General features: G+C 41.7%; 1 protein-coding gene across 8 annotated transcripts in view; it reads left to right on the top strand.

Moving 5' to 3' along the window:
- The first annotated feature begins 4,147 nt into the window (after positions 1–4,147).
- LOC123990708 (A-kinase anchor protein 7-like) overlaps positions 4,148–25,831 on the top strand; it is a 37,576-nt gene continuing 15,892 nt past the window's right edge. For 3 of the 8 annotated variants that reach the window (XR_006830692.1, XR_006830693.1, XM_046291477.1), the window contains exons 1-6: positions 8,408–9,095; positions 10,880–10,921; positions 11,220–11,339; positions 11,797–11,955; positions 16,087–16,199; positions 17,180–17,297. Coding sequence is in view for 6 of the 8 variants with exons in the window: in XM_046291477.1 (XP_046147433.1) it covers positions 16,164–16,199; positions 17,180–17,297 (154 nt within the window). In the remaining 2 variants the exon portion in view is untranslated. Of the gene's footprint in view, positions 4,250–8,407; positions 9,096–10,879; positions 10,922–11,165; positions 11,340–11,796; positions 11,956–16,086; positions 16,200–17,179; positions 17,298–25,831 lie in introns of those variants that run through there. The other 5 variants (XM_046291479.1, XM_046291478.1, XM_046291481.1 and 2 more) reach the window with 5 other exon arrangements.

Genomic DNA, 25,831 nt, shown 5'->3' on the forward strand with positions numbered 1-25,831 from the left:
ATCTGTCTGAGAAAATCAAACTGTCGATAATACACTAACTCCCCCCCAGTAAAAAAAAGACATGTGCCTCTCCAATTTAATTGGCTTGGGCATTTCACAAGTATCAGAGACTGCATTGTGATTGGTTCCTCCACTAGTCTGTAAATGTCGGCGTTTTCGATTGGTGGCCTAAAATTATTTGCATGTTGTGTTGGGGTGGTGGCTCCCACTACTGAAAATATATTGTAATTGAAATGATTTTCCATTTACAGTAGTATCAATGATAATTGGTTGAAATATTGCCTATTGTTTCTTTTGGAAATCAATTTGGAGCATAAACAACACAGGATAATTTTTATCTGAACAGACTAAACATATATTTTTTAAATAGGCCCAATTTAGTATCACAGAGTAATGTGTTCCAAGTTCTACAACAGCAGCATCAGATGACTTACAGTACCAGACAAAAGTCTGGACACGCCCACTGATTCAAGGGTTTTTCTTTATTTTTGCTATTTTCTACATTGCGGAATAATGGTTTGGACATCCAAACTATGAAATAACACATATGGAATCATGTAGTAACCAAAAAAGTGTTAAACAAATCATTTTTATTTTATTATTTTATATTTGAGATTTTTCAAAGTAGCCACCCTTTGCCTTGATGACAGCTTTGTGCACTCTTGGTTCTCTTAACCAGCTTCATGAGGTAGTCACCTGGAATGCATTTCAATTAACATGTGTGCCTTGTTAAAAGTTAATGCGTTTTAGCCAATCAGTTGTGTTGTGACAAGGTAGGGTTGGTATACAAAAGATAGCCCTATTTAGTAAAATACCAAGTCCATATTATGACAAGAACAGCTCAAATAAGCAAAGAGAAATGACAGTCCATTATTACATTAAGACATGAAGGTCAGTCAATACAGAATATTTCAAGAACTTTTAAAGTTTCTTCAATTGCAGTCGCAAAAACCATCAAGCACTATGATAAAACTGGCTCACATGAGGACCGCCACAGGAAAGCAAGGCCCAGAGTTACCTCTGAAGCAGAGGATAAGTTCATTAGTTACCAGTCTCAGAAATCAGCAATTAACTGCACCTCAGATTGCAGCCCAAATAACTGCTTCAAGTAACAGACACATCTCAACATCAACTGTTTAGAGGAGATTGCATGAATCAGGTCCTCATGGTCAAATGCTGCAAATAAACTTCTATTAAAGGACACCAATAATAAGAAGAGACTTGCTTGGGCCAAAAAACACGAGCAATGGACTTTAGACCGGTGGAAATCTGTCCTTTGGTCTGATGTGTCTTTGTGAGAGGCAGAGTAGGGAAATGTACGATCTCCACATGTTTGGTTCCCACCGTGAAGCATGAAAGAGGAGGTGCGATGGTGCTTTGCTGGTGACACTGTCTGTGATTTATTTAGAATTCAAGGCACACTTAACCAGCATGGCTACCACAGCATTCTTCAGCAATACGCCATCCCATCTGGTTTGCGATTAGTGGGACTATCATTTCTTTTTCAACAGGACAATGATCCAAAACACACTTCCAGGCTGTGTAAGGGCTATTTGACCAAGGAGAGTGATGGAGTGCTGCTTCAGATGACCTGGCCTCCACAATCACCCAACCTCAATGCAATGGAGATGGTTTGGGATGAGTTGGACTCTAGAGTGAAGGAAAAGCAGCAAACAAGTGCTCAGCATATGTGGGAACCCCTTCAAGACCGTTGGAAAAGCATTCCTCATGAAGCTGGTTCAGAGAATGCCAAGAGTGTGCAAGGCTGTCAAAGGCAAAGCGTGGCTATTTGAACAAATATAAAATATTATAATATTATTATAATATTTTGATTTGTTGAACACTTTTTTGGTTACTACATGATTCTGTATGTGTTATTTCATAGTATTGATGTCTTCTACCATTCTACAATGTAGAAAATAGTACAAATAAAGAAAAACCCTTGAATGAGTAGGTGTATCCAAACATTTGACTGGTATTGTATATCAACAGCTTTACTTGGCAAAACAAATAAAGAATGGACCACCTTGCTGCAGGCTAGTGCAGCAGCACACACAAAACAATCATTAGCACTTTCGCTTGCCATCAAATATCCATTATGGAGCAGATATTCGGTTGTGGGCACTGAGGATCAATAGATACCATTAAAGTCTAGGAGGTTGAGGGTTCATTATTAATGCATTGATTGCCTCTTATTGTATGTTTGTAGCAAAATGGATCAATGGCCTTGTCTTTGTTTATAACCTTGACATGCTAGTACTTACTGCACAAGGTACATTAAGTTACTTACTAGTACATTGCTACTGTATTGTACCAAATAACAGGACTGTGCTCTTGAGGTCTAAAGAGACACTCACAACACTGTCATGTGATAGGGTCATATGTCAAAAGGCCTGCATCTTAAACATCAAACCATGATGAAACCAAAACCAACATCTTAATTTCAGCCAACCAAATAATACATAAAATAGACTGAGGAATCACATTTTAAATATGCATTTTGTCAGAAGGTTTTGAAAGGTAAATATCAAATAGGATTAAAGCACAAATGTAAAACAAGTCTTTCTTCACACATAAAAGTAAAAGTAACATCCAACTCACCAGTAGAAGATGATCATAATCACAGTTGAGAGGCACATCCAGCGATTCATTCCAAGTGATCCATGTGCAAAATAAAAGCAAAGGGAGAATTAGGCCTATAATTAATTTCATAGTTTCATATGCTTTCAGAGGTTGTGCAACATAATTTCACACCCATATACTGTAGACTTTAAAATGAGAAGTAAGAGAGAAATGATGTACCTCAATAGTGCTTTTCCTGTTTAAACCACAAATAATCAATTACAGATTACAGACATATATCCTAGTTCCAGTTGATTAGCATGATATGTGCTGTGATACTACCAGAGAATAAAACTGTCCTCTGTTACCCCCTCAGGATTGTTGTTTCTCATCAAAGCCCAAAACATGGTTACAGATTTACCCCAAGGGATTAGTTAGAAGAATTATCACAATCCACCAACTGGCCCGTAGATATCAAATGCATTTTTAAAAACGAGTGTATTAAAAGATACCCCAGCTGCTTACTCTTTGACGGCAAAGAGGTTGCTCTAGGTTAATAACATCACCAACGGTAGAAGAGCTAGGTCAGGTTCGCCTTCGATGTTGCAAATTCCAGTACATCTAGGTCTCCTTACTGCTGACCAATGAGGAGGGCTAGTGTTAAAGGAAACAGTGGATTAAGAGGGAGAGAGACAAAGTACTTGGAGCAGTGACTCTCTCTCTGTGCACGTAAATTCTGTTGATGCTATCTTGGGGCAGAGTCTTGAATACAGCCAGCCTGGTTAAAAAGATGACTTTATAAGGAAGTGTGTTTGACTGATGATTGAGTTGACAGCAACCTCTCTCTTCATAACATTTTCATGCAATAGCCTCTCTGTAATGTCATAAATGGATTCCATGATGCAGGATGACTTTGCGGTGTACAGGTGCCTGACAGTGGAGCCAATTGAATGTCTCAAATGCCATGAATTGTAATCCTCCACTTTATAATCTGTTTTATAACTGCACACGTACATGCCTTTAATGACTGACATTCAGTACACACCACAATCAATTAAACACCTTTGAGATGATTATGTACATTTCAAGAATATTTCAGTGTAAGAAGAGGTTTTTTGATTTTTGTGAAACACACACACAGCTACAATTTACATACAAAACATCTTAAAATGTTGGTTTTATGAATGATAGCTGTTGTATAACATTGCACCCCAATTTTCATTATTCTATTTACTATGAAAAATGTATCAACAAAACATCAAACAGAGCCTATGTTCCTGTGGTACACATATCCTGGATGAAGGAACTGTGAGCAAATATAGGCGTTTCAGATTCTCACTCACCTCGAGAGATTGTGTACTTAAATTCAGATAAGATGGGGAGATAAGCAGACAGACTCTCCAGGCTTTCACCTCTGTTCGGGTAAAGAACGAGTCGCCAAACTGGTCTTGCTATTACACCTGTTCCCTTTTTGTGATAGCAGGTATCTCCCCCATAATCTGAACCCAAATCCAGTGGTGTAGTCACAAAACACAAACAAAGGGCGTTAACGGTAGAGAGAAGAACATACATGAGTCTTTTTTTCAAGGCATTGTTTGTTCCGCAAACAATACAGGTGTTACCTGGGGAGAGGATGGTGAACAAGGAAGAAGTATTGTGGTGTACTTTTAAAAGATTGCATGGAAAGGTAACATTAATTAAACGTTTTTAACGTAATATTTCAAGACTGTATAAGCTCAATGTTGCATAATGACAAACTGCTGGCTTGTTTAGAGATCTGCCCTTCACTTCAACGTGTGTGACTTCTGTCTTTATTACAGGAGGGTGTATATTATGTATTCATTTAAATCAGTCTTTTCCTGCCAGTTATTTAAATACACGAAGAAAGGCGACATACAGTTCTAAAAACTCTATTCTATCTAGTTTGTTCAAGGACTGGGTTGGGGTTGTACACTAGGCCATCTACACAGCATGTGTGCGTTACCATGTCCTGAGATCTTCTGTTACAAGAATGGGTGTGGCCTAGTCTAATTGAGGTTAACAGGGCATATACTGATAAATAGCCAGCAGCAGGTGGTGATAGAGTGTTTTCAAGAAGTAACAGTGCTCAGGCACAGAAAAGTGATTGACAAAATTTAGTGAGAAATTAGTGCTCTGAATAGCTAAATTCAGAGCACTAATTTCTCACTAAATTTTGTCAATCACTTTTCTGTGCCTGAGCACTGTTACTTCTTGAATGAAAATTATTATCTTCTAAATACCTTGTCTATACAATATTGTAATCACCTCACACCATTGTCATTTAGCTATTGTATTAACAGAAACACTGTGTTTCAGTAACAGTGTCAAAGCACAGTGAAGGTTAACGCTTGATCATGAATCAGTTCCATTCAATTACACATCAGAGTCATTGGATGAAGGCATCTTTTGTACAAGGTTTTTGTTCAGATCCCTGCTGCTTGGTCTGAACCTTAACACGCATCTCTTGTAGTACGGATTTGGACGCTTAAGGTCCTAATCTTTCATATCAGAGAGAAATCATTTCCAAAAAAAGAAACGTTAAATTGACACACACCTTTATAGTGTTAATGTTCCCACGAGGCCATATCGCCATGTTACAGTATGTGTTTAAAGAAGACAGAAGGACCACCTGTTATTCCATGCCCCTGAAAACATGTAATGTATGTAATGGACGAAGGCTGCCAAAAAACATGTCAATGAAAAAAAACTCTCCGGTTCAAAATTGATAAAAACTGTTATTTTTCATATATATATATATATATATATATATATATATATATATATATATATATATATATATATATATATATATATATATATATATATATATATATATATATATATATATATATATATATATATATATATATATATATATATATATATACTATATTGTTATACACTATATTGCTCAAAACAATAAAGGGAACTCTTAAACAACACAATGTAACTCCAAGTCAATCATACTTCTGTGAAATCAAACTGTCCACTTAGGAAGCAACACTGATTGACAATAAATTTCACATGCTGTTGTGCAAATGGAATAGACAACAGGTGGGAATTATAGGCAATTAGCAAGACACCCCCAATATAGGAGTGGTTCTGCAGGTGGGGACCACAGACCACTTCTCAGTTCCTATGCTTCCTGTCTGATGTTTTGGTCACTTTTGAATGCTGGCGGTGCTTTCACTCTAGTGGTAGCATGAGACGGGAGTCTACAACCCACACAAGAGGCTCAGGTAGTGCAGCTCATCCAGGATGGGACATCAATGCGAGCTGTGGCAAGAAGGTTTGCTGTGTCTGTCAGCGTAGTGTCCAGAGCATGGAGGCGCTACCAGTAAACAGGCCAGTACATCAGGAGACGTGGAGGAGGCCGTAGGAGGGCAACAACCCAGCAGCAGGACCGCTACCTCCGCCTTTGTGCAAGGAGGAGCAGGAGGAGCACTGCCAGAGCCCTGCAAAATTACCTCCAGCAGGCCACAAATATGCATGTGTCTGCTCAAACGGTCAGAAACAGACTCCATTAGGGTGGTATGAGTGCCCGACGTCCACAGGTGAGAGCCCAACACCGTGCAGGACGTTTGGCATTTGCCAGAGAACACCAAGATGGGCAAATTTGCCACTGGCGCCCTGTGCTCTTCACAGATGAAAGCAGGTTCACACTGAGCACGTGACAGAGTCTGGAGACGCCGTGGAGAACGTTCTGCTGCCTGCAACATCCTCCAGCATGACCGGTTTGGCGGTGGGTCAGTCATGGTGTGGGGTGGCATTTCTTTGGGGGGCCGCACAGCTCTCCATGTGCTCGCCAGAGGTAGCCTGACTGCCATTAGGTACAGAGATGAGATCCTCAGACCCCTTGTGAGACCATATGCTGGTGCGGTTGGCCCTGGGTTCCTCCTAATGCAAGACAATGCTAGACCTCATGTGGCTGGAGTGTGTCAGCAGTTCCTGCAAGAGGAAGGCATTGATGCTATGGACTAGCCCGCCCGTTCCCCAGACCTGTATCCAATTGAGCACATCTGGGACATCATGTCTCGCTCCATCAACCAACGACATGTTGCACCACAGACTGTCCAGGAGTTGGCGGATGCTTTAGTCCAGGTCTGGGAGGAGATCCCTCAGGAGACCATCCGCCACCCCATCAGGAGCATGCCCAGGCGTTGTAGGGAGGTCATACAGGCACGTGGAGGCCACACGCACTACTGAGCCTCATTTTGACTTGTTTTAAGGACATTACATCAAAGTTGGATCAGCCTGTCGTGTGGTTTTCCACTTTAATTTTGAGTGTGACTCCAAATCCAGACCTCCATGGGTTGATAAATTTGATTTCCATTGATAATTTGTGTGATTATGTTGTCAGCACATTCAACTATGAAAAGAAAAAATTTAAGAATATTTCATTCATTCAGATCTAGGATGTGTTATTTTAGTGTTCCCTTTATTTTTTTGAGCAGTATATATACATATGTGCACACACACACACACACACACACACACACACACACACACACACACACACACACACACACACACACACACACACACACACACACACACACACACACACACACACACACACACACACACACACACACACACACGCTGTTTTGAAGCAACTGCGCTTCCACCTTGGCACTCCCTCGCAGTTGTAAAAAAAGTTATAGAAATGCATTTACTAATGTCTACATTTGTTTTTGCCATGTTCATTCTATTACAGACACCTTAATGCTTACTTGTAAATTATATAATGTGAGCTGAATATACTAATTTAAATTTTAAAACATTTAGAGAAAAACATTTTCATTAAGGTAGACTTTTTTGAAAGTACTAATGTTACTGTCCTCACGACAACAACAAAAATACTTGAAAACATGTAATTTTGTCCTTGAAACATTTAAATTAAATACTGTAGAATTCCATTCATTCCTATGGAGGACTGGTTTTCTGAGGATTGCCAATGTGGCCTACCGTTGGCTTCAAAGCCAATACATAGCATTAGTAATCCAGGGTTTCTATAAATCTTTGTTTAAAACTGTACAGAAAATTGTGCATTTTGCCTTTGTGAAATTATTTTGGTGATATGAAAGTTGTGGGCTTTATATTTCTAGAACTGTTTCGCAATTGAGAATCGATTCACATTTAGTTTGAGTATTTGGCTGCCAGAGCCAGTCTACGTATGAAAGTAACATACGGTAGCTAAGGTACTTTAATAAGCAGTAACAGTAAGGTTAGGCTCCATACAAGTATTGGGCTAAGTGAAGGTTACTAATCAACATCACTACATCTGTATTTGAAAATGTTATATATTCTGAAGAGTGAACTATGGACACTCTTACTGAGAGTTGTGGCTGCTTTGAGTGATGTATTGTTGTCTCTAGCTTCTTGCCCTTTGTGCTTTTGTCTGTGCCCAATAATGTTTGTTCCCTGTTTTGTGCTACTGCCATGTTGTGCTGCTGCCATGTTTGCTACCATGTTGTTGTCATGTTGTGTTTCGACTATGCTATGTTGTTGTCTTAGGTCGCTCTTTATGTAGAGTTGTCTCTCTTGTCATGTGTGTTTTGTCCTATATTGGTTATTATTTATATGTTTTTTATCCAGGCCCCGTCCCCGACAAAGGCTTTTTGCCAGACCATCATTGTAAATAAGAATTTGTTCTTAAGTGACTTGCCTAGTTAAATAAAGGTCAAATAAAAAAGCTAGCTAATTTAATTCCGTTTACAGTTCCGTTTACAGACAAAGAAATATAAAAGGTAACACGTTGTCTTGATTGAAAACTGGTTCTAACGTTTGTTTTTGTCATAAGCGTATGTAATTTGATCATTTTGAGTATCCGTAGTCTTGTGTTTACATGTGTAGTCAGTTATGTTAGCTAGGAGTAAGCACACATTTTGCAGGTTTGCTGCAAAAAGTACCATTTAACTTTATGCTGAAAACAAATGCTGGACTTTTTGTTTTTAATTCTCTACCAAGCTAGCCTTTCAGTTTGCTAGCGACGTTACTAGCTAACTTGAATTAGACGTGTTTTAACAGATGACAGGAACTAGTTAGCTAAAGGTAGCTAGCTAGCTAGTAATAAAAGACTGAATGCTATGGCCTGGTCACTCGTGAGTTAACTATCTTTACTCCAAATGCTATGTAGCTAGCTAACGTTAGCTGGTTAGTCTCATTTAGGTTGTCCTGCTCAGACTTCACTTCTTAAATCTATTAGAGGGATTTGCCTGCTTCACAGAAAGCTTGCAGTCCGAGAACATCAATGTGCAAACTGCACGAAGCCCCACGCTAAATTTGACAAAGGAAGCTTATCAAAACGGTTTCTACTTTTCTGTATTTACCTCAAGGTCAGGTAACTTCTTTGGAATGCAGTCGGTCACTGGGACTGATTATGCTCGAGACGAGTAGCAAGGAACATGACAACGACCTCTTGCTGTCACCTGCACATGATCCATCGACTGATATAGTTGCTGCTGAGGAAAGTCAATTGCATTGCAATGTGAAGGAGCTCATCGCCCCTGGTAAGACATATATATAACCTATCATCATCACAGAACTGCGCTAAATGAGTGGAACCTGGCCTCTTTGATTCCAAAGTTTGAGGGTGGGGCGTGACAGCTTTTCATTGACTCTGTGTAAAACAGCACCTTCGTCTTCCACATTGTAATTTGGAACAGCGATTGAGGAAGTCGACAAAACCATTCCATTGTTTCTGCAACTACATCCCCCTAACAAGCAATGTTTACAATGTATTCTACCCTCTTGTGGCTTTGAGACTCTATTGACTCTTGTCAAGGAGGGACATTTAAGTAGTCCAACCTCAATTGAAAATTGAAATACTTAACTTCACTAGCTACTTGCTGTTTATTATCTATGCATAGTCACTTTACCCCTACCTAATGTACAAATTGCCTCGACTAACCTGCACCCTGCATATTGATTCGGTACTGGTACCCCCTTTATATAGCCTCATTATTGTTACTTTTTTGTTGTAAATATTTTCTTAACTGCGTTGTTGGTTAAGGGCTTGTAAGTAAGCATTTCACGGTAAGGTGAAACACCTGTTGTATTCGGCCCATGTGACAAATTTAAAATGAGATTTGAAAAAGATAACTATTATTAGAGACTTGTGAGAACATTCTCTTCTCACTGTAACATCAAAGGTTAAGTGCATTCCATAGTCATTGGATGACATGCTGCACAAACAGATAGAACCCCCTTATTTTATTTTATTTTTTAATCGAAGTACATTATATTGTTATGTACTGTCTTCATGGTGGCCAGTTCCATGGCTTAATATCAGAAGTTCTAGGATCATCGCTCTCACACTGCATCACAAGAAACTGTTTGCATTCTTGTTGTTGTCAAAGCACCACAATGGATGGGGTGGAGTCACCACAGCAGGTTGGTGGCACCTTAATTGGGAAGAATGGGCTCGTGTTAATGACTGGAGTGGAATGGTATCAAACACATGGTTTCCAGATGTTTGAATCCATTTACTCCGTACTGGACATTATTATGAGCCGTTCTCCCCTCTGCATCCTCCTGTGAGTCACATACATAATCCATTCAGTCAGACCATACATTTTACTATGAGCAGTTTTTTTGTTGTTACTCAACTACTTTCAAGGAAGAGCTTGTGTTCACTAGCTTCAAATATTCATTACATTCACCCAGAGTCTTGACACACTTTTGTTGGAAATTATGTCTGCGATATTAGGAGGATCCATCTTAGCCATTTGCATGCTGTCATCATCTCCCCCTTGTTCCTCAGAAAATTAAATAGTGAAGAGGATCAAGAAGAGACCCCAAAAGCCACGTGGAAGGAAACAGAAGTCCAAGTCATCCGAATGCTCTGACAATCTCATGTCAGAACTTCCATTCGCAGCTACAGCAATATGGAACAACCTTGGCTGTAAACAGTTTATGCCATTTTATTTATGCATTTATAGGAGATGTTAAATTAACATCTCCAGACTAAAATAACATGGTTGTAACATACGTTTTTATAGAGAGGATGAGTTCAGTAGTTAGCATGACAGGGCTCTATGCTGGTGGCACCAACTCTATAAGTCTATAATGACTGGTTATTTGTAGTAGTTGCCAATTGATGCAAGGACCTTCCTTGTACCGCAGATGCCCTTGAATTCAAATTTCCTCCAGCTGCCTAGTGGTGATAAATAATGCATTGTTGACTTGACTGGCGGTTGGTTTTACAGGAGGGCAGTCAAATCCAACTACAGAATAGCAGAATCACACATTTGTCTCCTGTAAAACACTAATCATTGTGTTACATTTCCCCTAGTTACCAAGCCAGAGGCCAATTTGAAGAAGAAGCGAAAGAGAGGTAGGTGGGTGTTTGGTTAGAGAGTGAGGAGGATGCAGAGAGACAGAAAACACAAGGCCCAAACTACTTTGTTTCAATACCCATCACAAATCGTAAAGTACAATTTTATGAATTTGTTTTTTTTGTTTGTTGAAAAGTAAATGATATATTTTTATTTTGCGGTATTTCTTAAAAGTTTCTCCACATGAGCTCACTGATAATTGGAATAAATTACTGCTTGTTTCACTTTAAATGTGATCACAAGGCAACTGCTGGAACTGGCTGGCCAGAGAGTGAATGGCATGCTCTACTTGTGCAGATCAGTGCAGGCCCTGGTGATGCAGAGGGACTCCAGACTCACTCGGGCTCTGGTGCCTGTAGCCAGTCTCCACATCACGCTGCTGGTGACCCACTTGGCCAGTCAAGAGGAAGTAAACTTGTGAGTATCTGCAGCTGATCTCACTTATTTCAACCAAACAGCCACCCTCTGTTTATAGATGGCAGAAGCTATATTCTGTCTGTTTCTTTATCCTACACATTTGCAGAGAGAATACTGATTTAAAATATAATTTGTCCATAGGTGAAAATATTCAGTGCAGTGTGGTATTTTCTGAAAACATACAGTAAAACACAATGTAGGTAACCACTTCCACTTTCCTGAACCTCCATAGCCACTAAATATATAGTCCTAGAACTGTATCTCCCTATGACTAACACATGGCTACATGTCTGACTGTGTACACATTCCAGGAAATGTATATTTGCATCACTAAATACTGCAGGGGTAAATGTATGTATTAGCCTGACTGGTCGGTGTGTGACCGTGGTGGAAAGAGGATGAAGTAGAGAGAGAGCGACGGATGGAGGGGATTAATGTTGTGCTCTGCTGACTGCAGGGCAATGTGTGCAGTGGCCCAGATGAAGGCATCACTGCAGGACCTGCTGCGGGGGCGAGAGTTCATCCTGCCCTTCCACAGCATCGGACACTTCAGGAAGGTGATGTTTTGTAGAGTTGGCCCAGGGAGAGAACCTTGTCAAACTGGTCCAGATCGCAGGTGGGTGCTACTGCTAGTCAGCTGCTGCTCCCCCACCCAACCCCCCTCTCCTTACTCTATCGCTTCCCATTTTCCTCCACCTGCTTTCATCCCGTGTGCGGAGTCTTTGCAGTCACTCACCGTGCCTTTCTCGCTGTATAATGATGTAAGTTGGGCTGCCAATTTTAGAATAAATCTGTATATGAGCATTGTTTTTAGCCATTTTAAATGGTATGCTTTCATAAATGATTATTTAAGCTGCAATATCAATTATTTATACAGCACATTTCAGACATGGAATGCATCGCAATGTGCGTCACGGGGAGGGGGGGGGATAATCAAATTAACTATGAAAATAACTTAAATATTTACTGCATAAAAGGATAAACAAAAAAATAACAATTAAAAACTGAATGACTAAATGGCAGCCTAAGGAAAAGCGATGCTTAAAAGGTGTGTTTCAGTCCCGCTTTACTCAGTAATTTGTTGGAACACCTTTGGCAGAGATTACAGCCTTGAGTCTTCTTGGGTAAGAAGCTACAAGCTTGGCACACCTCTATATGGGAAGTTTCTCACATGCTTCTCTGCAGATCCTCTCAAGCTCTGTCAGGTTGGATGGGGAGCGTCGCTGCACAGCTATTTTCAGGTCTCTCCAGAGATGTTTGATCTGGTTCAAGTCCGGGCTCTGGCTAGGCCACTCAAGGACATTCAGAGACTTGTCCCAAAGCTGTGTGCTTAGGATCATTGTCCTGTTGGAAGGTGATCCTTCGCCCCAGTCTGTGAACCTGCTCCAGAGTGCCCAGGACTTCATCAAGGATCTCTCTGTACTTTACTCCGTTCATTTTTCCCCCGATGCTGACTAGTCTCCCGGTCTCTGCCGCTGAAAACATCCTCACAGCATGATGCTGCCACCACCATGCTTCACCGTAGGAATGGTGCCAGGTTTCCTCCAGATGTGACGCTTGGCATTCAGGCTAAAGTGTTTAATCTTGGTTTCATCAGACCAGAGAATCTTGTTTGTCATGGTCTGAGTCCTTTAGGTGTGTTTTGGCAAGCTCCAAGCGGGCTGCCACTCTACCGTAAAGGCCTGATTGGTGGAGTGCTGCAGAGATTGTGGAAGGTTCTCCCATCTCCACATAGGAACACTGGAGCTCTGTCAGTGACCATTGGGTTCTTGGTCACCTCCCTGACCAAGGCCCTTCTCCCCCGATTGCTCAATTTGGCTGGGCGGCCAGCTCGAGGAAGAGTCTTGGTGGTTCCAAACTTCTTCCATTTAAGAATGATGGAGGCCACTGTGTTCTTGGACCTTCAATGCTGCAGACGTTTCTTGGTACCCTTTCCCAGATCTGTGCCTCGACACAATCCTGTCTCGGCGCTCTACAGACTTCCTTCGACCTCATAGCTTGGTTTTTGGCATTGTTTTTTATGCTGGGTGTCATTCACAGGCGACAATATATAATTCACAAGTAGCCCACGAGTGATAGGTTAATATTGTCACCCTTCAGACTATTCTTGATTTAATCCATGGTGTGCCACTTGTGCATGTCAGAGCAATATAGCAATTAAACACTGGAATGATAGATGTGCAGAAGATGAATGTGCAAGTAGAGATATTGGGGTGCAAAGGAGCAACATAAATAAATAAATACTGTATGGGGATGAGGTAGGTAGATAGATGGGCTATGTGCAGTGATCTGTGAGATCTTTTTTAAATATTTTTTTTATTTTAACTTTATTTAACCAGGCAAGTCAGTTAACAAATTCTTATTTTCAATGACGGCCTAGGAACAGCGGGTTAACTGCCTGTTCCGGGGCAGAACGACAGATTTGTACCTTGCCAGCTCTGGGGTTTGAACTTGCAACCTTCCGGTTACTAGTCCAACGCTCTAACCACTAGGCTACCCTGCCGCTCTGACAGCTGGTGCTTAAAGCTAGTGAGGGAGATATGAATTCCGAGGTGCATATTGAAGATATTGGACTAACTGTCCATTTTAATTTTCATCAGCCAACAAGATGAGTAGGCCTAACGAACAGCAAAAACACTAGCCTATGTCAGTCTACTATCTCTCATAGTACAAAAGTTGACATTCTGTGCGAGAAATAAATATTCAGAACATAGTCTGGGTCAGTTGTGGGATGCACCAGAGCCCAAATTTAATACCACTAGCATCAACCTTTTTTACGCAATGTATGCATAAGATCACAACATTTAGCTTAAAATGTTGATAGCCTTATAGTACATTTCTTCACAAGCCAGCTATGCGCTCATTGTAGTAGGCTATAAGCGCAAATGTTCCATTAGCAGAAGTGACGGCAAATGTAATTATGCATGTAATACTTTTATTTTAAAGGTGCATTTTTATGGTGACAATGATCTTCCCCAAACTTTGAAATGCACTCGCTGCTTATGTATGCCAGTTAGGCTTGTCACGAACTGTCTCGTAGCCCGTAATAAAAAGAGAGAAAACGTTGAGATTATGGCATAACAAAATATATTTATTAGACTTAACTATATGATTTACTGTGTGTGTGTATATAGATGGTGTTGAGAGGTGCCATAACAAATGGACTCAAAGAAGCCCCAAATTGCCACAACTAAAAACAAGTGTGTCTGCGTGGAGAGAGTCTCTTCAATGTATGGGGGAAAGGCATATTTATTTATACCCGGAACACACCTGAGCCCAGGGGTGTCCCATGTTGCTGACGACCCTCCCGGCTCCGCCCACCGACATCCTGTACGAGCAGACAGAGTGGGAGGGTTGTCACAGGCTCAGCACCCCTTGTAAAGCGGATTAAGGTGCTTAATTTTAAGACGTTATGTTCTCTAGTTGTGATCCAAACCATATCAAGACTATGGGCTAGGCTACATGAGGTGTGCGCGTATGATTTGAAAAAGTAATTAAAAAAAATATAAGGCATTGTTTTTTATGCCAGGCGTCATTCACAGGCGACAATATATAATTCACAAGTGGCATACGAGTGATAGGTTAATATTGTCACCCTTCAGACTATTCTTGATTTAATCTTGTTTTTACATATACTAAATAATATATGTGAAATTTGTTTTGATTTAGAATGGACCATTATCATGCACCTGTATCAAAACCGGGGTAGCGAGAAAAGTTAAGTGTCACCTATGCACTTAAATAGCGAATGGAGGAAGCTTTCCCGTGGTTAATTTGTGCCAGCCAGGTAGGCTATACTCCTGTTGCAAAGAAAAGCAATGTGCTTAATATTAGGGAGGTTGAGATATAGATTGCTGATGGAATTGTTTATTTTTTATAGAAGCCATCACGTAATTGCATAGCCTATAGATATGTTGCGCAACATGAGCTCATGGGCTCTCATGAAATTTTGGATTACATTTGCATTGATGTCACAGTGATTAGAGGGTTGCGTACCAGGCAGTTAGCACGTTTGGTTGGCTGCTCATGACCATCAGCTTGGAGAAGCCTACTTACCGTGACTTAACTGGCGGTCACTTGTATCCACTTGCCTTCGTGACTGGGAGTAATACGGTTACCACAACAGCCCTAGTCATATATCAGTTATTGTCATTGAAAGCAAGTCTAAGAAGCGGTAGATCTGTTCAATGGGCACTTTTTCTGCTTCTATGTTTTAGTTTTTGCATCTTTCAGTTTTGTGCACTGGCTGAAAATACAATTATTTGTAGTTATGGAAAATATATTTCACACAATGTTTGTCTACACTATACTTGTTTGTTTTGTCACAAACTTAAATTCGGCTTACTTCCAATTTTAGCAACCACAAAATGGTGGAGCTATTTCTGCATTATAGTGCATCTTAAATGTTTTGCTTTTTTTTCGCGCATAATCAAAATCTGATATCTTTATTATTTTGTACTTTTTAGATATTACAAGATTTTTTTAAATGAGGCTGTGTTTTTTTTAGATGGAGAAAGCTTCCCTAAAATAGAGACACTAACAGATTATCAGCTGCTGTCTTTTACTGCCCATTTGTGTTCTTTCACTAACCCCTATACCCCCCCCCCCCCCCTCCTCCTATTGATTATCTCCTTGTCTTACACCACTCTGGCTTAAAGTTGCTCTCTCCCTCGTGGTCCTGAACTACAAATAGATCTGCTGTTGTTTTTCCCATCACCCTCGCTCTGTCTCTGGTCATTTGCGCCAGGTCTTGTGAGGAAAACGTTTGAGGAGAAATGCATCTCGTCTGGTGACCGCAAAGCCTTCAAGCCTCACCTTACCTTCATGAAGCTGTCCAAAACTCCTCCTCTACACAGTCAGGTGAGCCTCCTCACTCCTGCTGGAACGATATGCATAGAGAAAACAACACAGCTGTGTGGAGAGCAGCTTCACTATCCCTTCTTACTGGCAACCTTTTCTGCCTTTGAGGGATACCTTATTTGGTTGTGTAGGTAAGATTGTTAGAGAATTCAAAGCCAAGTGTGTGTGTATTTATTCTGTCTTTCATATCAATTTACGCAATTTACCCTGCAAGACCAAAGTCCTTATGATAATGTCATTGATTATAATCATGTGTAGATTATCATGAAATAAGTGTGATTATGCACATTCAGTGACTTAGGAATGAAAATCAGTAGTTGTAATAATACAATATACTTGACAGTTTAAAAAAATAAATGTAACCTTTTTTTAGCTAGGCAAGTCATTTAAGAACAAATTCATATTTACAATGACGGCCAAACTGGCACAACGCTGGGCCAATTGTGCGCCGCCCTATGGGACTCCAATCACGGCTGGATGTGATAGTCTGGATATGCTTTGATAGTGTAAGCAATTTATAAACTTAACAGTATCTTTATACTAAGTCACTGTCCCATGGCAGGAAGAAGGCCCTTTGATCAAATTGTGAACCATGATATTCACTCAGGTTGAGTGAATTTGTAGCAGCGGTCCACTGTGTGACATGTTTACCGTCCTGGCTGAGTGAATGATGGTTATGGCAGTCTATGTACAGTGGTCTGGCAAGGGGAGGAGGGATGAGGAGCATTTGACCTGGGGGGGGGGGGGGGGGGGGGGGGGGGGTAGTAGGAGGGGAAGATGGACGCTCCCTGCTTTATCGGTTTGTTGGCAGTGGATGACCTATTTCCTGCTGGTGTTATCGTTCCCACCAGACAACAGGCAGCCTAGAGAATACTTTGTTATTGTGTGGGGTCAGGGTGGATGGGTGTGTTCTGAAACATCCATATCTGGTCAGATGTGACATTGTGCACATCCCCATGTCTGTCTGTGTTGTCTCCCAGGGTTTAAAGAAGCTGTACTCCGACTACGCTCGTCACCACTTTGGAAACGAGAGGGTGTTCAGACTGGCCCTCTGCTCAATGGTGAAGAAAAAGACCCCGGATGGATTCTACCACCGAGGTCAGTTTCGGTGAGTAGAACCATGAGGCAGACTTGAAAAAATTGTAACTGAAAATCTCATCTGTCCGCATTGACATAATTTAGAATTCAAAGAGATGAACACAACATTTTTTGCTTCATACCTACTGTACTACAATATCACATGAATTATGCACACAACTTTATTTACTCCAAAACTTGGAGGAAAGTCTATCATAATACAGACTAATAGTGAGTACAGTGGGGATTTTCTTACTGGGATTTAATATTTATCCTAGAAAAATTTCCAGAACCAGTTCATATAATGTGATGTAGCAAGGGATGTTATTGTTTTTTTAGCCTAGATTTTATTTTCAAACTGCCCCTTGATGTTACTGAACGGAATTCTTGCGGGTTGCTTTGTTTTTATTTTGACCAGCAGAGGGAGTTTATCATCTTTTTTTAGGTGATTGTCTGTGAGGGTGGTGCTTTTCCTCTACATCATCTGGTCAACTCTTTACCCAGAGACTAACATTAGGAGGTTTAAGATGCTTGTTGTTCAGACCTGCCTTGATATTCCTCAGAGGTTTGTTCTGACAATCAATAGACACTCATAATCAAGACAGAATTGGTGGGGATTGTGTTTTGTGGCTTTTAGTACTTGTTTTTTGTTTGAATTCCCTGCTTGCTTTCTTTGGATTTATCAATTATTTGAGGATGATGTTCTTCTCTGGGAACAAGTGTCCTTGTCAGCCGTTCACTTTGTGTTCTATTTTGACTGAGTAAACCACAGAACAGACCTTTTTTCAAATTAGCCTAATTGTTTAAAAACCCAGGAATGTTTATGTTTGGCCTCCACCTTCTGGAGATTTTAGTGTTTGCTCTTAAAGCCACTTAAAAACAAGCTTGGCAAAAGTCGAATGCACCCGCGGTGAGAGAAATAGTCTGTGTGAGATCAGCTAAAGGCTTGGAATTCATTAGCCAGTACACAGAGCTGACAAGGGAAGAAGTGTTGTGGGAACAGGGCAGCCTAATTCATGTGCACTGACTGTCTCCACTGTGCGCTCCTCTGGCTGTGTGTGTTAAGTCTGCTTTTTAAGACGATCAGGATCAAGTTAATTGTGCTTCAGATTGCTGTCTAACAGCCTGTGAAATTGGTGTTACTTGGAATAGACTTGTTCTGCATATCAAATATGTACCATCCCACTGGGCACAGACGTCAATTCAATGTCTATTCTATGTTGGTTCAACGTCATTTTATTGGAAAGACGTGGATTCAACCAGTGTGTGTGCGCTCAGTGTGATGTATGTAGGGTCGACAACAAAACATTAAAATATGGTTTGGCTATTATGGTTTGGCTATAGCCTAGTTCATCTGTAATTAGCCCACAGAGCTTTTGGTTGGTCTACATGACTAACATGGAAATGTCTAAAAGCATCCAGTTGAGAGCAACATGGCTCCAATAGAAATGCCATATTAATTTGCCTGGTACTCCGGGTTGGTCTGGAAGGACTCCAACTGGATCAGGAAACTGTCAGCGGAGGGCAGGCTATACATTGGAAGGGTGTTGATTTAGGAGGATGTGTTTGTTATACATGACAGAAATAGAGCTCAGCTCCATGGCTAATTTCTCATTTGAGAACAACCTGTAAACACACACAATTAAAATATGACTGATATTACGATGAAGATAGAATTGGGATTGGTGTGCACATACACACTGGTGTGAGTTGATGAGTGCATATATAGTATATTATTCTCTTGTCTCTGTCAGCTGTCACTTGGACTCACGAAAGGCTCTGGTTGGGTAGCAGTGCCAGCTAGGCAAGCTCTCCAGGACTTTCCCACTAGATGTGTGTAGTTGGCAGGTCGGGGGTCTCTCCCCAGCCCTCTGATCTCTACTAGCTGCTCCCGGCACTGGCCTAGGTCCTGTGGGGACTGTGGGCCACTGAGCTGGCCTTGTGATGGGTATGGCCCCACTCCCCTGACTGAGTCAGACTGGTGTCACAGACAGGACGCAGCACACTGAGGGTTCCCTCTCTCTCACCTCACACAAGCAGCCAGCTGTGAAACCCATGTCAAGGAGCTGACATCACAGTTCTGAAACACTGTTGCCGTACTCACCCTCTAAGGTTGGGGCAAGAGGTTAACCCATGTATGTGTGAGACTTCGATTTGATAGTGTTACTATGTCATGAATATGACTCTGTTTTGTGCGAACCGCCAAGGATGCTGCAGGCTGGTTCCTCTCATATTATGGATTATACGCTATTCATTATTCACTCTGCTGTCTGAGAAACTGCTATGTATTGATTAGGAAATTGATTTTAGAGTGGCTGAATGTCATGTTGTTTTCAGTTGAATATGGGGGGGATCGCACTCTCAATTTCGGTTGAAGGATCTACAATCACGCCTGACAAGGCCAATGAAATCGGCCTCTCGCTGGAAGCCCCACCTTCCACAGGTGATAAGCGTGAGGCTCGGATTCATTCCTTCAACTCAGGAACGATTCACGCCACTAAAACAATTGCAAAACAAGACGGTCTTAGGTTGCACCAACTAAACTGTCCCATAGTGGTAGAGCTTATTCACCCCCTGGATGTTGTGTGCTGACGGTTGTACACTGAAGGTTATCCTTGTTCTAATAAGTTTTCTAATCACAATTAGTTATTCAATTTGCTGGTGCAATGAGTAAGAGGGCTACGAAAACGACAGAGACGATGATGGCTAAGCCGGCTCTGGGTCGAGATCATTCTCCCAGTCGTGCGGTTATAGCATTTCTCTGGAAGATACTTACTCGCGATTTACAGAATGTGTAGTTACCAACACTTCCTGCATCTCGGTCCCAGCCAAGGTCCTGGATGCTGGTACCTCGACTGAGACTGAGATGCAGGAAGCGGAGCTGGGTTGAGTGGTGGGAGCAAATGTCTTGTCTGCCTAGAGTATGTGGTGGCTGCCTGCACCCAACTGGATCCTGTGCGCTCGGTCACCAGTTACGGGAGGCTGGTGGGTACCCCCCGCCACCAGTCTGCCTCGGTCTAGCACCGCTTGCCTCTTCCTAGACTTGTTGATAAAGCGATCTGGTCCAAAGTGGAATTTTGAGACCAGGCTAGATAAACAAGCACTGCATAGCGTGCTCGTCATGTTCCTGCCTCCCTATGATGAAGTTTCTGGGGTAGTTATTTTGTTTGGTATACGTAGCGGTAACTCACCTAGTTATTCTAAACGGACCTTTCTGCGGTCAGAGGCTAGCTAGCCTAACTTATGCTAAAAAGCGTTTTGGGTAACGTTGGCTAGCATGCTTAACTTCTGACAAATCACTTACTAGCTTTCCCCTGGTGTTATGGCAACACAATTCATATTTTTAGTTCCTGGAGTTGGAGGGAATGAAGAAAACAACAGGGTTTGCATGCAGCCCCCGATCACTTGGCTGGGGTCATTCCCGGAGCAAGGGGCCTCCACAAAAAAATACTGCTCCCACGTTTGGCAAATGGGGTTGCCGATCATGCAGGCTATACAGTCTCACGAAATCACAACATATGTTGGACGCTTGGGCGTCCATGTTTAATGCTGCCTCAGTTACTCCGTGTTCCATGTTGTTCACAGGGTTTAAGGGGTATATTAGTCTTCCCAGGGTGAGCGTGACAATTTGGGTCAGTGTTCACAAGGGTGCCCCCCTCCCCAAAGGTGGCTTGTTACTGGGATTTTTTATTTTTTTATTTCACCTTTTATTTAACCAGGTAGGCCAGTTGAACAACTTTTCATTTACAACTGCGACCTGGCCAAGATAAAGCAAAGCATTGTGACAAAAACAGGAACACAGAGTTACGTTGCACATAAACAAATGTACAGTCAATAACACAATAGAAACATCTATGTTTAGTGTGCACAAATGTAGAATAGTAGGGAGGTATAAGGCAATAAATGGGCCATAGAGGTGAAAATAATTACATTTTAGCATAGCTGATTCCTGCCTGTAGCTCACTAGTTGTTATGAGCTCTCTAGTGATACAGGCCATGGGCTCTATAGGCGATTTTAATTGTTGGGAGCAGAGTTGAAGGAATGAGCAGGGTTAGACACGACCACCCTATTATCCCAAATGCAGTCTCTGTGCCTCATATGAGCACCCAAATGAGCTAGCTGTCTATCTCCAGCTTAAAGGAAAAGTCCACCAAAAATCTTTTGGTATTTGTTTCACTAGTCCATTATTGACAGCCCGCTTCTCTTTCACCCAAATCCAGACAGCTGATGTTCTGAAAGAGCTAAAAAATCTGGATCCCTACAAACGGGCCAGACAATCTGGACCCTCTTTCTGAAATTATCCGCCTCAATGTCGTCTGCAAATTTTATAATTGAGTTTGATGTGTGCATGGCCACGCAGTCGTGGGTGAGCAGGGAGTACAGGAGAGGGCCGAGCATACACCCTTGTGGGGCCACAGTGTTGATGATCAGCGACGTGGAGATGTTGTTTCCTACCTGCACCACCTGGGGGCAGCCCGTCAAATTTCAGGACCCTGTTGCACAGGGTGGGGTTGAGACCCAGGGCCTCCAGCTTGATGAGCTTGGAGGGTACTATGGTGTTGAATGCTAAGCTGTAGTCAATGAACAGCTTTCTTACATGGGTATTCCTTTTGTCCATATGGGATAGGGCAGTGTGTTGGCGATTGCGTAGTCTGAACATGTTGGGGCGGTATGCAAACTGAAGTGGGTCTAGGGTGGCCGGTAAGGTGGAGGTGATATGATCCTTGACTAGTCTCTCAAAGCACTATATGATGACAGAAGTGAGTGCTACGGGGCGGTAGTCATTTAGTTCAGTTATCTTCGCCTTCTTGGGTACAGGAACAATGGTAGCCATCTTGAAGCATGTGGGGACAGCAGACTGGGATACGGAGAGATTGAATATGTCCGTAAACACACCAGCTAGCTGGTCTGTGCATGCTTTGAGGACGTGGCTCCGGATGCGTCTCAGCCTTGCGAGGGTTAACACGTTTAAATGTTTTTCTCACGTTGGCCACGGAGAAGGGGGGTGGGGGTGGTCGCAGTCCTTGTTAGTGGGCTGCGACGGTGGCAATGTATTATCCTCAAAGCGGGCAAAGAAGGTGTTTAGTTTGTCTGGTAGCATGACGTCGGTGTCCCTGGCGTGGCTGGATACCTTTTTGTAGTCCGTGATTTCCTGTAGACCCTGCTGCATACGTCTCGTGTCTGAGCCGTTGAATTGCGACTCCACCATGTCCCTGTACTGGCATTTTGCTTGTTTGATTTCCTTGCGGAGGGAATAACTACACTGTTTATATTCAGACATATTCCCAGACCTCTTTCCATGGTTAAATGTGGTGGATTGTGCTTTCAGTTTTGCGCGAATGCCGCCATACATCAACAGTTTCTGGTTAGGTTAGGTTTTAATAGTCAGTGGGTACAATATCTCCAATGTACTTCTTTATAAACGCACTCACTGAGTCGGCGTATATGTCGATGTTGTTCTCAGAGGCTGGCAGGAACATATTCCAGTCCGCATGATCTAAACAATCTTGCAGACCAGTGCTGAAAGGTTCTCGTCACTGGTACATCCTGTTTGAGTTTTTGCCTGAAAGACAGAAGGAGAAAGATGGCGTCGTGGTTGGATTTGACGAACAGAGTGTTGGGGGGGGGGCTTTGTATGCATCACGGAAGTTAGAGTAGAAGTGGTCGAGGGTGTTGCGCATGCATGTAGCGCAATCAATATGCTTGAATTTCAGTAGACTTGTTCTCATATTTGCTTTGTTAAAATCCCCAGCGACAATAAATGCAGCCTCAGGATGCATAGTTTCCAGTTTGCATGTAGTCCAGTGATGTTCCTTGATGGCCTTCTTGGTATCTGCTTGAGGGGGAATGTACACAACTGCGACTATATAACTGACGAGAATTCTCTTGGTAGGTAGAATTGCCGGCACTTGATTGTAATTCTAGATTGGGTGAGCAGAAGGCCTTGAGTTCCTTAATGTTATGATTACACAATGAGTCGTTAATCATAAAGCATACACAACCACCAGGCCTTTTCCCAGAGAGGTGTTTATCTCGATGCATGGATGTGTCTGAACCGATTCCGACAACATATCCCGAGAGAGCCATGTTTCCGTGAAACAGTATGTTACAATCTGACTCTCTGGAAGGCAACCCTTGCTCAAATTTCGTCTACCTTGTTATCAAGAGACAGGACATTGGCTAGTAGTATACTCGTGCACACCGCTCCTGTCTACGGGGCTTGGCCAGGTGGCCGCTTCGTCTGCCCCTTCTACGGCTTCGTTGTTTTGGATCGCCTACTGGAATTACCTCCGTTGTCCTGGGTGGTGATCCACACAGAGGTCTCCGCTTCGGGAAAGTCGTATTCCCGGTCGTAATGTCAGTAAGTTGAAGTTGCTCTCATATCAAGTAGTTCTTCCCGGCTGTATGTAATAAGACTTAAGATTTCCTGGGGTAACAATGTAAGAAATTATACATTAAACAAACAATAATAATAATATTACTACATAGTTTCCTAAGAACTCGAAGCGACCATCTCTATCGGTGCCATACCATCCACCTGACAGGTGTGGGAAGCTGACTAAACAGCATGCTCATTACACAGGTGCACCTTTTGCTGGTGACAAAAGGCCACTGTAAAATGTGCAGTTTTGTCAACACAATGCCATGGATGTCTCCAGTTTTGATGGAGCGTGCAATTGGCATGCTGACTGCAGGAATGTCCACCAAAGCTGTTGCCAGATAATTAAATCTTCATTTCTCTGCCATATGCCATTTCCAACGTCGTTTTAGGTAATTTGGCAGTATGTCCAACCTGCCTCAACCGCAGATCACATGTAACCAGCCCAGGACCTCCACATCTGGCTTCTTCACCTGCGGACAGCTGATGAAGCTGTGGGTTTGCACAACCAAAGAATTTCTGCAAAAACTGTCAAACCGTCTCAGGGAAGCTCATATGTTTTACTCTTCGTCCTCACCAGGGTCTTGACCTGACTGCAGTTTGGCGTCGTAACCAACTTCAGTTGTCAAATGCTCACCTTCGATGACGACGACGCGTTCCAGTTCCTGCCAATATACAGCAACTTTGCACAGCCATTGAAGAGGAGTGGGACAACATTCCACAGGCCACAATCAATAGCTTGAGCAACTCTATGCGAAGGAGATGTGTTGTGTCGCATGAGGCAAATGGTGGTCCACCAGATACTGTTTATTTTTTATTTTTTAAGGTATCTGATCAACAAATGCATATCTGTATTCCCAGTAATGTGAAATCCATAGATTAGGGCCTCAACTTATTTCAATTGACTGCTTTCCTTTTATGAACTCAAACTTAATACTATCTTTGAAATTGTTGCATTTCATTTTTTTCAGTATATTATATGCTATTGATACTATTGATTCCACTACCCACTTTATATATGTAAGTGGTCTATTACTGTCTACTGGATGCTTCCTCTTCTACCTCTTATTTTTTACATATTAAATTAATGTACTGTATTGTTGAGGGAGCTTGCGCATAAGCATTTTGCTGCACCTTTTACACCTGCTGTAAACTGTGACGAATACATTTGATTTGGTCAGCGGACTAGCGGTAGGTAGTGTGGGTGAATGTGGCGAGAGGAGCGTGCTACTGATAACTTATTTTTTTATTTATTATTAATTATTATAAGCTGGGTGGTTCGAGCACTGAATGCTGATAGGCTGAAAGCTGTTGTATACCACTGGTATGACAAAACCATTTATTTTTACTCTTGTTATTACGTTGCTAAGAGTTTATAATAGCAATACTGCATTGCTGAGGGAGCTAGCACACAGGGCAAAATGCTTATCTTTTACACCTACTGTAAACTATGTGACGAATGCATTTGATTTTACATTTCGTCAGCAGACTAGCAGAAGGTAGTGTAGAATTTGAGTTTGGCGAGAGGTGTGCTACTGGTGGGTTCTTGGAAAAATAGGGGTAGGGTTGTAGAGAATCGAAAGACCATGAATGTAATAAGAAATCTTAGGTGCTGGCTTAAGGCCAGTAGCAACCACTACAGAATGTCTGATCAGAACAAGGATGAGGCGAACAAGGATAAGGAGTTTAATGGAAGATGTCCACATTCACACACATCTGACCACTCATGGTTCAGTTAACTGAGACTCATGTCCAGTGAGAACTTGAAGTCAACCGATTAGGATTTTTCAACGTCGATACCATTTATTGGAGGACCAAAATTAGCCGATGATTAATCTGCTTTTTAAATATTTTGTAGTAATGACAATTACAACAATACTGAATGAACAGTGAACACTTTTATTTTAACTTAATATAATACATGAATAAAATATATTTAGTCTCAAATAAATAATGAAACGATGCTCAATTTGGTTTAAATAATGCAAAAACAGTGTTGAAGAAAGTAAAAGTGCAATATGTGCCATGTAAAAAAAGCAACCGTTTAAGTTCCGTGCTCAGTACATATGAAAGCTGGTGGTTCAATATTCCCAGTTAAGAAGTTATAGGTTGTAGTTAATTTATGAATTATGACACGTTGACTTTCTCTCTATACCATTTATATTTCATATACCT

This window comes from Oncorhynchus gorbuscha, linkage group LG12 (genome assembly GCF_021184085.1).
Source record: "Oncorhynchus gorbuscha isolate QuinsamMale2020 ecotype Even-year linkage group LG12, OgorEven_v1.0, whole genome shotgun sequence".
Lineage (NCBI taxonomy): Eukaryota > Metazoa > Chordata > Actinopteri > Salmoniformes > Salmonidae > Oncorhynchus > Oncorhynchus gorbuscha.